The sequence below is a fragment of the Oryctolagus cuniculus genome, chromosome 2 (assembly GCF_051225735.1).
Source record: "Oryctolagus cuniculus isolate XC-2025 breed Fujian yellow rabbit chromosome 2, ASM5122573v1, whole genome shotgun sequence".
Classification (NCBI taxonomy): Eukaryota; Metazoa; Chordata; class Mammalia; order Lagomorpha; family Leporidae; genus Oryctolagus; species Oryctolagus cuniculus.
In genome coordinates this window covers 39,350,665-39,364,483 of record NC_142868.1, presented here as the reverse complement: position 1 = coordinate 39,364,483, position 13,819 = coordinate 39,350,665, and the positions used below count along the sequence as shown (strand labels likewise).

The window sequence follows — 13,819 nt, the reverse complement described above, 5'->3', positions numbered from 1 at the left end:
GATTTGTAGGATCTTGATTTCTTATTTCTTCAGTAATTCTTTTGTCTTATTTATTTTGTGGTTTCTGAGCATTTTACAAGCTAATTAGTTCATTGATAACCTTGTATATCATGATAGCAAAGCCCAGATTCATTGAACAGATTTATGGGCAGCAATGGTTTATATCTGTTTTGTGGTGAGAGAAGAATTGTATGATATCCAACTTATTGGTTACATTGTAATTAGAGGAACATACCATTGCCCCCTTTACTTCTTTTTGCCTTTTACTAATCAAATTTCCAAAGTACATTTTTTTTCTCCTTATGGACGTTTTCTTCGACCAAGAATGTCTAGTTTTAAATACTGCTTTTTCACATGATATAGCCTGGTAGATCCTTCTTTTCTCACATCTTCTGCTCCAGGGATACATTTTTAAATATTTGCCAATTGATGGCACACTTATTCTTGATAGAGCTACCTTTAGGTCACAATTAGCCCATCAGTGAGTCTGTCCTCTCTGCCGCACAGTGTATCTCACTCCGCTGTGTTCATCAAACACTCATGCTGTAGAGCAGAGGTGACACAGTGCTTAAGAGATTTCTTACCAGCATGTGGTGTTTTGTGGGAGCTTATTTTGTTTTACATCTTTACTACTATTTTGAAGCCACTGGACCGTTCTCTGTATTCAAGTTATACTGAAGACATGATTTTTGAACACTTCTATTTTTACTTTTTTTTTTATTGTTGCATGCATTTTGGAGGGATAGTAAAAGGTGGGGATATAGGAAAAAGAAATAGTTTTTTTTTAAACTTTTATTTAATGAATATAAATTTCCAAAGTACAGCTTATGGATTACAATGGCTTCCCTCCCCAATAACTTCCCTCTCACCCGCAACCCTCCCCTTTCCCTCTCCCGCCCCCCTTCCATTCACATCAAGATTCATTTTCAATTCTCTTTATATACAGAAGATCAGTTTAGCATACATTAAGTAAAGATTTCAACAGTTTGCACCCACATAGAAACACAAAGAGAAAAATACTGTTTGAGTACTAGCTATAGCATTAAATCACAAGGTATAGCACATTAAGGACAGAGATCCTACATGAGGAGTAAGTGCACAGTGACTCCTGTTGTTAACTTAACAAATTGACACTCTTGTTTATGGCTTCAGCAATCACCCTAGGCTCTTGTCATGAGTTGCCAAGGCTATGGAAGCCTTTTGAGTTCACCAACTCTGATCATATTTAGACAAGGTCATAGTCAAAGTGGAAGTTCTCTCCTCCATTCAGAGAAAGGTACCTCCTTCTTTGATGACCCGTTCTTTCCACTGGGATCTCACTCGCGGAGATCTTTCATTTAGGTGTTTTTTTTTTTTTTTTTTTTTTTTTTTTTTTTGCCAGAGTTTCTTGGCTTTCTATGCCTGTAATACTCTCATGGGCTTTTCAGCCAGATCTGCATGCCTTTAGGGCTGATTCTGAGGCCAGAGTGCTGTTTAGGACATCTGCCATTCTATGGGTCTGCTGTGTATCTCGCTTCCCATGTTTCTTAAGCGTAGCTGTAGCCATTCACAATTCATTCCTTTGTCATTAATTTTTATAATTTTTGTAATTTTGTAATTAATTTTTGTAGTTAAATGAACATTATTTTTTTTAAAATGGACTGTATGCTAGATACACATTTGTTGTTGACACCTAGTCTACTTCCATTCTCCTGAGAGCACACACACCCCATTGTCGTGAAGGAGCAAACACTGTAGGACTTCCCCTCTCCTAAGGCACTTTCCCTTCTCCATTGGAGATGTGACACTTTCTCCTTGGTGGTCCAGACGTTCCCTGAATAGCTGAAATCTGTCTGTGAAAATTTAGTTGCATAGCAACTGTTTGTATTCAGTTTGTCCCCATAACCACACACATGTGCACAATTTAGGAATTAGCAAATGCCTTGCGGGTAAATTGCATGCAGAATATCCTCTCGTATCTTTTATTCTAAAAAAGCCTTAGCTGTCATGACAGTCATTAAGTGCAATTTTGTCTCTGCAGCCCAATGAGACAGTTGCAAGCTGTGATAACATTCTTCAGCTTTCCTTCATGGGTGATGTTTAAATTTTAAGTCAATCTATTAGATAAATATAGCCTTTATGTTAATAAGATCAAGATTCCATTTAAATTATTTTCTCAATTTTATTAACTTGTAACTTTATTTTCGTTCTTGCTTATTTTGAAAAATATTATAAAATCTTCATGATTTCTTTCTGATCCACAGATTATTTTTAATGCCATTATCTAATTTGTAAATATTTTAGGATTATTCAAGATATCTTTAATTGTTATTGATTTATATTTTAACATGGTTGTGGTCATAGAATATTCATATACATTTCAATCTTACATAAGCATGAAACAACCATAAAAATTGGAACATGATATTGATGTATTAATACAATGGAATTTTCAGCCCCAAGTTTCTGTTGTCCCAAGAATATATTTAAATGATTAGACTCAAAAATACTCATCATTTTTTTTAGTTTATTTGAAAGACAGGGTTACAGAGAGAGAGAGGGAGAGACAGAGAGAGATATATCTTCCATCCACTGGTTCACTCCACAAGTGGCTGCAACAAGCAGGAATAGGCCAGGCGGAAGCCAGGATCCAGGAGCTTCTTCTGGGTCTCCCACATGGGTACAGAGGCCCCAAAACATGAGCCAGCAATGCTGCCTTCCTAGGCTTATTGGCAGAGAACTGAATCGGAAGTGGAACAGCCAGTATTCAAACCAGAGCTCATATGTGATGCTCGTGCTGCGGGTGTGGCCTAAACTGCTGCACCACAGCCTTGGTCCCTTATCATGTATTTTTTTCAGAAACAATCATCAGACCTTTTTTCTACATGGACAAACTCTACAAAATACATAAAATAAAAATGTAAACCTACAAAATCTCTTTCAGAAAATAGAGAAGGATAGATTCTCAACTTTTTTTACTATCCTAGCATAATGTTAAAAACTGTATACTCTGGGACATTATCAGAAATAAAATTATTGACTCATGTCTCTCCTAAAAGTATCAGTTAAATGCCAGAATTGATGCCCCAGAGGAATCAGCAGACAGGACAGGATTCCTTAAGGGAACTTTCAGAAAAGTTTCATAGAGCTTTGAGCACAGTTTTGTTGTTAATATTATTGAAAGGCAAACAGACAGGAAGAGAGATAAACAGAGAGGAAGATTTCATACCCACTGCCTCACTCCCCAGATGTTGGCAATGGCCATGGTTGGCAAGGCTGAATCCAGGGGCCCAGAATTCATTCAAATTCTCCCACGTGGGAGGCAGGTACCCAAGAACTTAAGCCATCACATACTCCTTCCCAGGGTGCATGTTAACAGGAAGTTGGAATGTGCAGTGGAACCAGGACCTGAAGCTGAATACTCCAAAGAGGATGTGAGCATCCCGAGTACAGCTTTATAAAAATAAATCTGTATGTGGGCAAGGACTAGAAGAGAAGCAAATCAGTCGGTATATAGAACTCCTCAGGCTGTGTAATTGCTTTCTTTCTTGGATTGTACCTATATCCTTTACAATGATATACTTGGTTTCATAAGATGTTTTGATTGACATAAAATTCACATAATGAAATATAAAGTAAAACAAAGGCTGTGTGTGGAAACTACAGTATCCAGATCAAAGAGACTTTTTCTCTTTCTTGTTCTTTTCTTAAAAATTCCTATTCTGGAAAAATAAGAGCCTTTAAAGCTTACTTCTTGGAACTAAAATTATTAATTTCTCTGAATTAATTTTAGTATGCAAAATGACCAAAAAACTACATAATATGATGCATATTTCTTAGAACAGACTATTCAAGGAAGCATGGTCATGATCGATTATGAAAAAAATTAAAATCAATTTTTCTTTATCTTTTCTGATTCAGGATTTAATTACCTACCGGTGGAGCTGGCTTCCCTCAGTTTTTGCGTTTGCCACCTGGAAACTGAAAGTGGAAGCCTTCATTGATTTCATTGCTTTATTCTTTCAGCATTTGTCCTTCATCTTTGCTGGTTGTTCTTGAAGTTGCCCTGAACCTCTTTTTTCTATAAACTCACCCCCACACTGGGAGTGTATGTACTTGTATTCTGGGGAGCAACTTAGACCAAATTGAATTACAGCACAAAATGAGTTCTTGCAAAAATAATACAGTGTCATCTTTGCTTGCCTTCCATATCTAAGAAATGTAATTTGCTGTGGCAGTACATGGTTTTCTCATCCATTGTTACACTATTGCAGAGGAAGGGATCCTTGATCTCTGTGTGTATTGGTGAATTAAACATAGTCTGTGCCCACTTTCAAGACATCATTTAATAAGCCTCAAATGACAATTCCATTTTAGTTTAATTTTTCTGGCTTTGAATTGAAATATTCTTTTTTCCTTTTTGAACATCAATATTATCCTTGAAGTGAACAAACTTTGGACTCCAAAAATCACTGTGCTGTAAAAGAGTACTTAATTCTATGAAGCCTGTTTTTTAAGTAATTTTCCATATGTATTGAAAATAGCATGAATCAATTAGAGGCAATGAGTCATTATTAAGGAACAGTTGTCAATCTGTTGTTTTCCTCATAACTATACATGCATACAAGCACTAGCTGTAGTTTCAAAATATGAACTGTTTCGGTTTACTTTCAGGTTTAGTCTCTCTTGTGTTCTTGGGCTTTAGATGAAAGGACAAGGTCAAACATTCACATCCCAGAGTTATTGAATGGGATACAAAATAAGTCAGAGATTTATAATTTGCAAATACATATTTTACAATTATTTAGTGTCTTCTTTATCCAAGGCACTATACTACATTGGACTTACTGATAGAGTTCTTCTTTGTTTCATCCGAGGCACACTTCCTGTATGTTGATCAGAAACACCTGAGTGCTTCAATGCCATGTAACTTGTAACCTACTGCCACAGCTACAGCTTTAACATTTTTTAATTCATCTCATAATTGACTAAAAATGTTGATATCAGTTAATTATGATAGGTTAATCATATCTAAAATTTCCTACATTGTCAAAGTGAAAAGAGTGGCTATAAATAACGAAGTCCAATGTCCAGCACCATGTATCATGCAACATAAGCAGGCATTTGGTATTTGTTTAATTGCTAGTTTAAATGAAAAAAAAAAATGACTAATCACCCAAGAGTGGCACATACCTTATACCTACTATAATTGCTTATAACTTGTAATAGTATACCAACAAATTGACTAATAAACTTATTATCTCATTGTTAATTGACTTTCAAAAAGATTTTTTAAGTCTAGCCATGATTAGTTTTATCATATGCTAGTTATTAGCTAAGATTCATAGCTAGGCAGAAATAAACAGAAAGCAGTTAAAGTGAATCATCTCAGAGGTCAGGAGCTTATGTTAAATTGCAAAACCTTGTATGTATCATAAGACCTACTTAAGATACTGAATTGTTGGCTAGTATCTCAAATTAGCTTTTCACATTTGATATGGATCTACAAACTTAACAGTTTTGCATACTGAAAATATTTTAAGACATTTCTTTTATTTTTCTGCTTTAGAAAACACGTATACCATATTGTAAAAGTTGTTCTTGATGAAAAACAAATTCTGTAAATATTATGCATTTTCCTAAGCGTATGATTTTTAATTGCAAGAGTGAAAATAAACATTGTTTTAAACATTGTATAGGTACTCTTGAAAAATGCTTAAAGTATTCTGTTGAAGTGTGGTAGCCTGGGGTATCTGCCAGGCTAGAAAATGCCAGGAAAGGGAGGCTGGCTGGAGAGATATTCAACCAGGAAGACATGGCCACCATGTGTGAGGAAGAGGGAAACCGAACTGGGTCAGTCACTTCTGAATGTCAGGAGTGATAAGCACTAGACCTGAAAGGAGAGTTAGATTAAGTTTACAGAGAATTGAAAAATTGTGATGAAAAATATCCTACAGTACCAGAAAATTTACAACCCACATGGTGATTTTTCTGCTTTATATCATTTGTTTTGTTTCTATATTATTTCCTCTTAAGTTTATTTCAGAAAAAGCAAGGGGTGGGGAGAGATAGAGAGAGACAGAGAGAGAGCGAGAATGAGTCTTCCATCTCTGGTTTATTCTTCAAATGCTGAAAAAGCCAAGACTTGGGCATGCTAAACTAAGGAGCCAAGAACTCCATCTAGGTCTCCCACATGGACATTAGGGACTCAAGTACTTGGCCATTACTCACTGCCTTCTCAGGCACAATGGTAAGAAGTTGGATTAGAAGCTGATCAGCTGGGATTCCAACCAGCCCTCTGATAGTAGCTTAATCTATTGTACCACAATGCTGGCCCCACTATATAATTTCTTGTGAGAGACATGACCAATTTTCTTACTCATTTTTTATCCTCCTTGCATAACTTGGAAACCCTTTACTCTGTGCCTGTTCCTCAGTATTTTCTCACAAACACACACACACACACACACACACACTTACACATACACATATGTGAATATTTTACATCTTAATTGATGGGAGGATGGGGTGGATAGGAGAAAGTATTTGAAAATGTGCTTATAGAAAACAGAAAGCTATACATTATGTGATTTAATTTTCATACTACTTCAAGTTATAGTGTGTGCCGGAACTGGATCATACTTACTTACAATCGCCATTATGATATATTGTCCCACCTTTGCTTTTAGTGATTTCACTTAGTTATCTTTAAATCAGCCCTTGTGGGAGTATTTATAACGTGAAATTAACAAAAGCTGCAGGTCAGGACTTCTTCCCACTTGTCTGAGAGCAGACTTGTTAAATATTTATTAGCACACTACTGGTTAGCAGTAAATTTATTATATATTATTTAGGATCTGAAATCAATTCCACTCCTAAAATTCTGTAACTATTTCTGAACCAACCATCTAGCATATTTTTAATGAATAAACGACCTTAATCTTAATGGATAATTTTAATACTCATAGGTTGTGTTGGAAGTTTTTTGTTAAAATGTTAATGTTTTCTTATTGACTAATTTATAAACTGAAAAGCTCTTTGTGGTTTTACAATAAATCATGTTTCTGCACTTCACAATGGGAAAGGCTTTATGATTGAAATGACAAAATAGTATGTGTCATTAAGATTTATTTAAAATTAAAATTTACTCAAAACTATCTCTGATCTAATTCTTGACCATTCTTTGTGTTGGTATTTTACAGTGAGGCCCACAGTAATTGAAACCGATGTTTATGTAAATAGCATTGGACCAGTTGATCCCATAAACATGGTGAGTAAGGAATATTAAAATATGCAGATCGCAAACATACGCTTTCAGAATGAAATGAATATGACAGTACTTGCTGATAGCTAATTTTTAAAGAATTCAGATCTCAACATGGGAAATTATTATGTGCCAGGTACTAGCAATGGGGGATAAAATATTCCTTATCATCTAAGACTTTTTAGCTCATTTTTACGATGTTTGGAAGCACTATGTCAAAGAATTTTTAAAAAAATTGCCACCCAATCCATTAAGAGTAAGTCCCTGAAAATATCTTGGAAAAGGATATGCACAGGTCTGATAGGGAAAGAGTCAGCGAAGGAAAGGAGCTTTCTGGCAGAGAAAGCGGCATGAACAAAAACACAGAGCAATGGAGCAATCTGACACGACTGGGACAACTTCAGCAAATTCATATCACTGGTGTAAAGTGCAGGCTCAGGAATTGAGGCCAAAGGTGTCCTTAAGGGCCTTTTAAGGCAAGTCTTGTAAACAACTATAATAGGAAGCATAAATGTTGTTTAATGAATTGTATCCTTTTGAATAAGAGAAATAACTGGAAGCTTGTCATTAAGAGAGTCTCATAGATGAGTTTATATCTTCAATACATCACTCTGAACAGTATAGAAGATGAATGCAAGAGGCCAAGTTCAGGGCTAGGGAAATCAGTTAAGTTGGTGCGTTAGTCTGGGCAGTAGGTATCTAAGGTTTTATACAGTGTAGTAGCAATTGGGCTGGAGAAGACACTAGCACATTTTAAATTTTTTTTTAGAATTTGGTGGCTCATTAATTGTACATTGGATGACCTTGAGATATAAAAAAATGTTTTCAGGAAGGATGATCTGATAAAGATAGAGAATACGGGCATGTGTGTCCCCAGTGCTAATGGTGCTCTCGGAAGGAGCTGTTCTGCAGCACTTCGTCTTATTTGCCTACTTTTCAGGTATGAGGCTAGGACTGGGTAACAGATTACTATTAGAAGAGTGACATAATCTCTTTACCACAATAATTCACTTCCTTAAACCTAGAAGCCATCATATCATATGTAACAGTTGCTTGTGTCTGCTTATTCTTATGGTATTGCTTTAGACCCAACTTTTCTCTTACTCAATGTGCTGTTTTTATGACTGTCATTAACTTTCACAGCTGTCTGCACTGATTAATGTAGTGAAAGCATTTTAGCTGTACCAGAACTGACATCTCTTTTACCTTAATGCAAATGGATATAAACTGGCTTTGGATAAATTAAATGTGAGAGGATGGGGGATGTCTTGATGGACTGGCTCGAAGTCAGTCTTAAATGAGAGGCTTGGGGAGGTCTGGGTTAAAGCCATTTTTTTTTTTTGTCAGGAATTAGCTAAATTCTTTGCAACTAGAAAACAAAGGTATAAAAAAAGCCTTAAAGTGATGAAAGGAGAAATAAAGAATGAATATCAAACATGTACATTTAAGGACTTGAATGAGGAAGTTGAGTTAGTAAATGAAACAGCAAATTTGCCAAGAAATAGGAAGATAAAATAGTGTCATAAAAACAAAAGGAAAAGAAAATTTCAATGAAATTTCAGTATTAGTTGTGTCGAAAACAAATTCCTACAGCAACAACTGGAGTTTGTAAAGAGAAAGCATTTTATATACTTGTGAGCAAAAATGTCAAATTTTAGTATGCAAATAGGAGATCTCATATATTAATACATCACTAAAATGTTAATTTTTCTCTTCAGGAAACTCTTATAATCTTCAGATTTTTTTAAATGGGAACAGGAGTGGGAGGGGGATTAGAGATTCAAACAAAGATTTATTTATTTATTTATTTATGACTCAGAAAGCAAGCTTCCATCCACTGGTTCATTTCCCAAATGCCCATATGGCTTGTGCTAGGATAGCAAGAGACAAAGGCTGGGAACTCTATGTCAGTCTGCAAATTGGTGCCAGGAACCCATTTGCTGTCTCCAAGGATCTGTATTAGTAGAAAGCTGCACTTAGGAATCAAATCAAGGAATCGAATCCAGGTACTTCTGTGTGGAATATTTTAGTTTTAATTGCTAAGATATATATGTACTTTAATTTTTAAGTAACTAATGCCTACAGGAGAGAAGTCTGTTTGAAAATATGGAAAAGTCTCTGTTTTCTGAAAATCCTGTATTTTTGTTTGGGGCTTTGTTTCCAGTTTGCATGAAGTCATTAGATGCAAAATATGGTCATTGAAATAACGAGAAGGGGAATTCAACCCTGTATTAGTATCTAGAAACACAGTGACATGTTGGCTACCAAGAAATTTCTGTGATAATCTTCGAATTAAAAGATTCATAGTATTAAAGATTTAGTTTTCCCCATGGAGTAAATTACACACTGGTAACCTTGGACAGTGATAGTTGTAAAAAACTCTAATTAAATGAAATTGCTATTGATAATAATGACATTAAAACACTCTGTGGAACACATGGTATCATTTATTAAAGGGAAGCATTGTCAAACTAGGGATTAATGAGAAGCAGATTATGTAGAAGACTTTAAACAATGAATGAAAATTAGAATTCCCTTTTCATAAAATGTGCAAAATTGCTTGGACTGTGAGTTTAATCAAGCAAGCAAACTTTGGTGTAATTAAGCAAGCAAGAGCATAACTTCTTCCTCTACTTAAGTACTAACACAATCTAAGTGACTGGAAGGAAGACAATTAAATACAGTGGTTTCACTTTTCTTTTTAAGTTAGCTAAAATTTGCTTTGCCAAAAAGTGAATGTTTCTTTTTAAACTTGGCTATATAAAATACCACTTCTAAGAGCCGGCGCTGCGGCTCACTAGGCTAATCCTCCACCTTGCAGCGCCAGCACACCAGGTTCTAGTCCCCGTTGGGTCGCCAGATTCCGTCCCGGTTGCCCTTCTTCCAGGCCAGCTCTCTGCTGTGGCCCGAAGTGCAGTGGAGGATGGCCCAAGTGCTTGGGCCCTGCACCCCATGGGAGACCAGGATAAGCACCTGGCTCCTGCCATCGGATCAGCGTGGTGTGCTGGCCACAGCTCGCTGGCCGCGGCGGCCATTGGAGGGTGAACCAACGGCAAAAGGAAGACCTTTCTCTCTGTCTCTCTCTCTCTCACTGTCCACTCTGCCTGTCAAAAATAAAATACCACTTCTATAGATTAATGATAACCTCTGAAACAACATCATTCTACATTGAGATACGTCTTTATTATTTTCAGGATTAGGCTCAAGATTTCAATCTTGTGTATCAAAAAAATGGAGTATTTGATAATTTGATAAATAAATACATTGGTCAATAAATAGAACATTTCCATAGTTTCCATTTCTAGAATTCACAGATATGCTAATAATGTCTGGAATAAAGTACAGGAAGTGGGAGAGAGACTGCTCAATTTTATGAGTGCTCTGATTAAAATGATCTTAATTGCAAGTAGAATAAACATATGCAATCAGAATTAAAGGCAAGGTATCATTGATATATGTTATTAGGTGAGAATTAAAGTACTTTCTTAAATTTTAAATCTTAATCTCTTAAATTTTCTGGTTTGAGGAAGCTTTTGTGTGTGTGTGTGTGTGTGTATTTTAAGGACATGTCTCATGGTAGTGTCTGACCCACTAAATATTCAAATGTCATATCAAATTTTTGAATTAAGTCAGTCTCAGTAAGACCTATAGGAAATCCAAGATCATACTGTGGATGTCTAACAGGAGCCCACAACACAAGATTATTAAACCCATTATTATTAACTTCAGGTATAATTTAGATCTAGATTTACTTGTAAGGACTGGTCCACCCTTATTTGGTCTAATACTAAGACATTAAAAATAAAGAACTTTAAAAGTAAAGGACAAGAAAATCGACTTATAAAAACCACTCCAGAATAAAACTTCAGTACACATTTGCCTAGCAATTTATAGAATTCTAGTAGTGAAAGAAGTACATCACATAGTTCTAAAAAAAAAGGTTCTTAAGCTAGAAATATTCTTCCTGCTTACCATTGTGATTGGTCTTGGTAATGGAGACAGGGCTGAGAAACATGGGCACTAACCAATACAGGGACAATTTAAAAAGAGGTGGAGAGCCAGCTGAGTTGTGCTTCAAGTTAACTGCCTGCTTCAGTGAACTGCAAGTGGTGAGTGGCGCACAAAGAGATGAAGTAAATTTAGTAAGGGGCTTCATGCATTCTTTCTAGGGAGCACAGAAATATTTAACAAAACTTCCCCATTTCAGACACCTTTGAATAGAAAGGAAAAATCCCATTGCCCCTTACAAAGGAAAAAGAAACCATTTTAAACAAAATAGTTATGAACTACAAAAGCAATAAGCATTTTTTTTTTTTGAAAGACAGAGTGGACAGCGAGAGAGAGAGACAGAGAGAAAGGTCTTCCTTTGCCGTTGGTTCACCCTCCAATGGCCGCCGCGGCCGGTGCGCTGTGGCCAGCGCATCACGCTGATCGGATGGCAGGAGCCAGGTACTTATCCTGGTCTCCCATGGGGTGCAGGGACCAAGGACTTGGGCCATCCTCCACTGCACTCCCTGGCCACAGCAGAGAGCTGGCCTGGAAGAGGGGCAACCGGGACAGAATCTGGCACCCTGACCGGGACTAGAACCCAGTGTGCCAGCGCTACAAGGTGGAGGATTAGCCTAGTGAGCCGCGGCGCCGGCTATCTCCATAGTTTTTATTTTCTTGCTTCTGCATGAGAATTAAAAACTTTTTTGGTCATAAGATACTATAAAATCATGTTTTCACAAATCTTAAAACAATATAAGCCTGTTATTTTTGATTTAACACTAGCAAAGATACAATTAAAAAGTAGGAATGGATGCAATATTTCTTATTCTCTGTGTTCTTGGGTCCAGGGTATTCATATTGATCCATAAAAGAGTTCAAATTTTTAGCATTAGAATGTTAAATTAACCTCCAAATCTCTAAAAGTATTAAAACAATCTTATTTCTTGATTTAAATAAGCCCATTTTTGTGTTTACAATGGTGACCCTAATACAATTTTTTAAAAATATTCCATAGTTTTTTTTTTTTCTAGTTAAAAATGAACACAGTTCAGTATGAGAAATTCAGAAATTTAATTTAGGCTGTAAAAAGTAAAATGTCTTAGAGGAGTGGGTGTATGACACAATAGTTAAACTCCTAGGAAACTGCCTCCAATATACAAGTGCCTAGTTTGTAGTCCCTTCATTCCAGCTTCCTGCTAATATGCCCTCTGGGAGGGTTCAAGCAATTTGATAGCTGTCACCCATGTAGGAGACCTATACTGAGCTCCCAGCGTTTTTCTTCAGCCTGATTTGGTAAGCATTTAGGGAGTGAACCAATGGATAGGAGCTCTGTCGATTTATGTCTGTCCTTCTTTCTGACTTTCAAATAAATAAATGAATTTTTAAAAATGAGCATACCAGGGGATTCCAATTCAATCCCATCGAGGTGGCATGTACCAATGCCATCTCACTGTTCCAGGTGATCAGTTTCAGTTCACAGTTGGTCATGGTGAAGGGACTGGGAGTCAAAGGGAGCACATAGACAAGTCTAGTACCTGCTAACGCTAACTGATGGAGTAAATAAAGGGGAGAGTGATCCAACATGGGAAGTGAGATACTCAGCAGACTCATAGAATGGCAGACGTCCTAAATAGCACTCTGGCCTCAGAATCAGCCCTAAAGGCATTCAGAGCTGGCTGAAAAGCTCATGAGAGTATTTCAGGCATGGAAAGCCAAGACACTCTGGCAAAAGATCTCTGCGAGTGAGATCCCAGTGGAAAGAACAGGTCATCAAAGAAGGAGGTACCTTTCTCTGAAGGGAGGAGAGAACCTCCACTTTGACTATGACCTTGTCTAAACAAGATAAGAGTCGGAGAACTCAGAGGGCTTCCATAGCCTTGGAAACTCATGACTGGAGCATAGGGAGATTACTGATGCCATAGACAGGAGTGTCAATTGGTAAAGTCAACAACAGGAGTCACTGTGCACTTACTCCTCATGTAGGATCTCTATCCTTAATGTGCTGTACATTGAGATTTAATGCTATAACGAGTACTTAAACAATATATTTCACTTTGTGTTTCTATGGGGGTGCAAACTGTTGAAATCCTTACTTAATGCATACTAAACTGATCCTCTGTAAAAAAAAAAAAAAAAAAAAAGAAATTATCAATTCCCAACTTGACTCTCACTGGGATTAAACATGACAATAGGTCTGCTCTGATTTCATCATCATTTAAAAAAAATCATCTATTATTTTTCACTTTATGTTTCTGTGTGGGAGCAAACTGTTGAAATCCATACTTAATGTATACTAAGCTGATCTTCTGTATATTAAGAGAATCGAAAATGAATCTTGATGTGAATGGAAGGGGAGAGGGAGTGGGAAAGGGGAGGGTTGTGGGTGGGAGGGACGGTATGGGGGGGAAGCCATTGTAATCCATAAGTCGTACTTTGGAAAATTATATGCATTAAATAAAAGTTTAAAAAAAAATTAAAATAAAATATTAGAATATAATTATCGATTACTATTGTTACTACAATTTTCATAACTTTTTTTGAAGATTTATTTATTTATTTGAAAGTCTGAGTTACACAGAGAGAGGA

The 13,819-nt window shown here is 36.4% G+C and overlaps 1 protein-coding gene across 1 annotated transcript in view; it reads left to right on the top strand.

The window, feature by feature from the left end:
* The window catches only part of GABRG1 (gamma-aminobutyric acid type A receptor subunit gamma1), an 84,352-nt gene that overhangs the window by 34,441 nt on the left and 36,092 nt on the right, over positions 1-13,819 (top strand). The window contains exon 3 of the mRNA XM_051831322.3: positions 7,182-7,249. Coding sequence (XP_051687282.1) covers positions 7,182-7,249 — 68 coding nt within the window. The remainder of the gene's footprint in view (positions 1-7,181; positions 7,250-13,819) is intronic.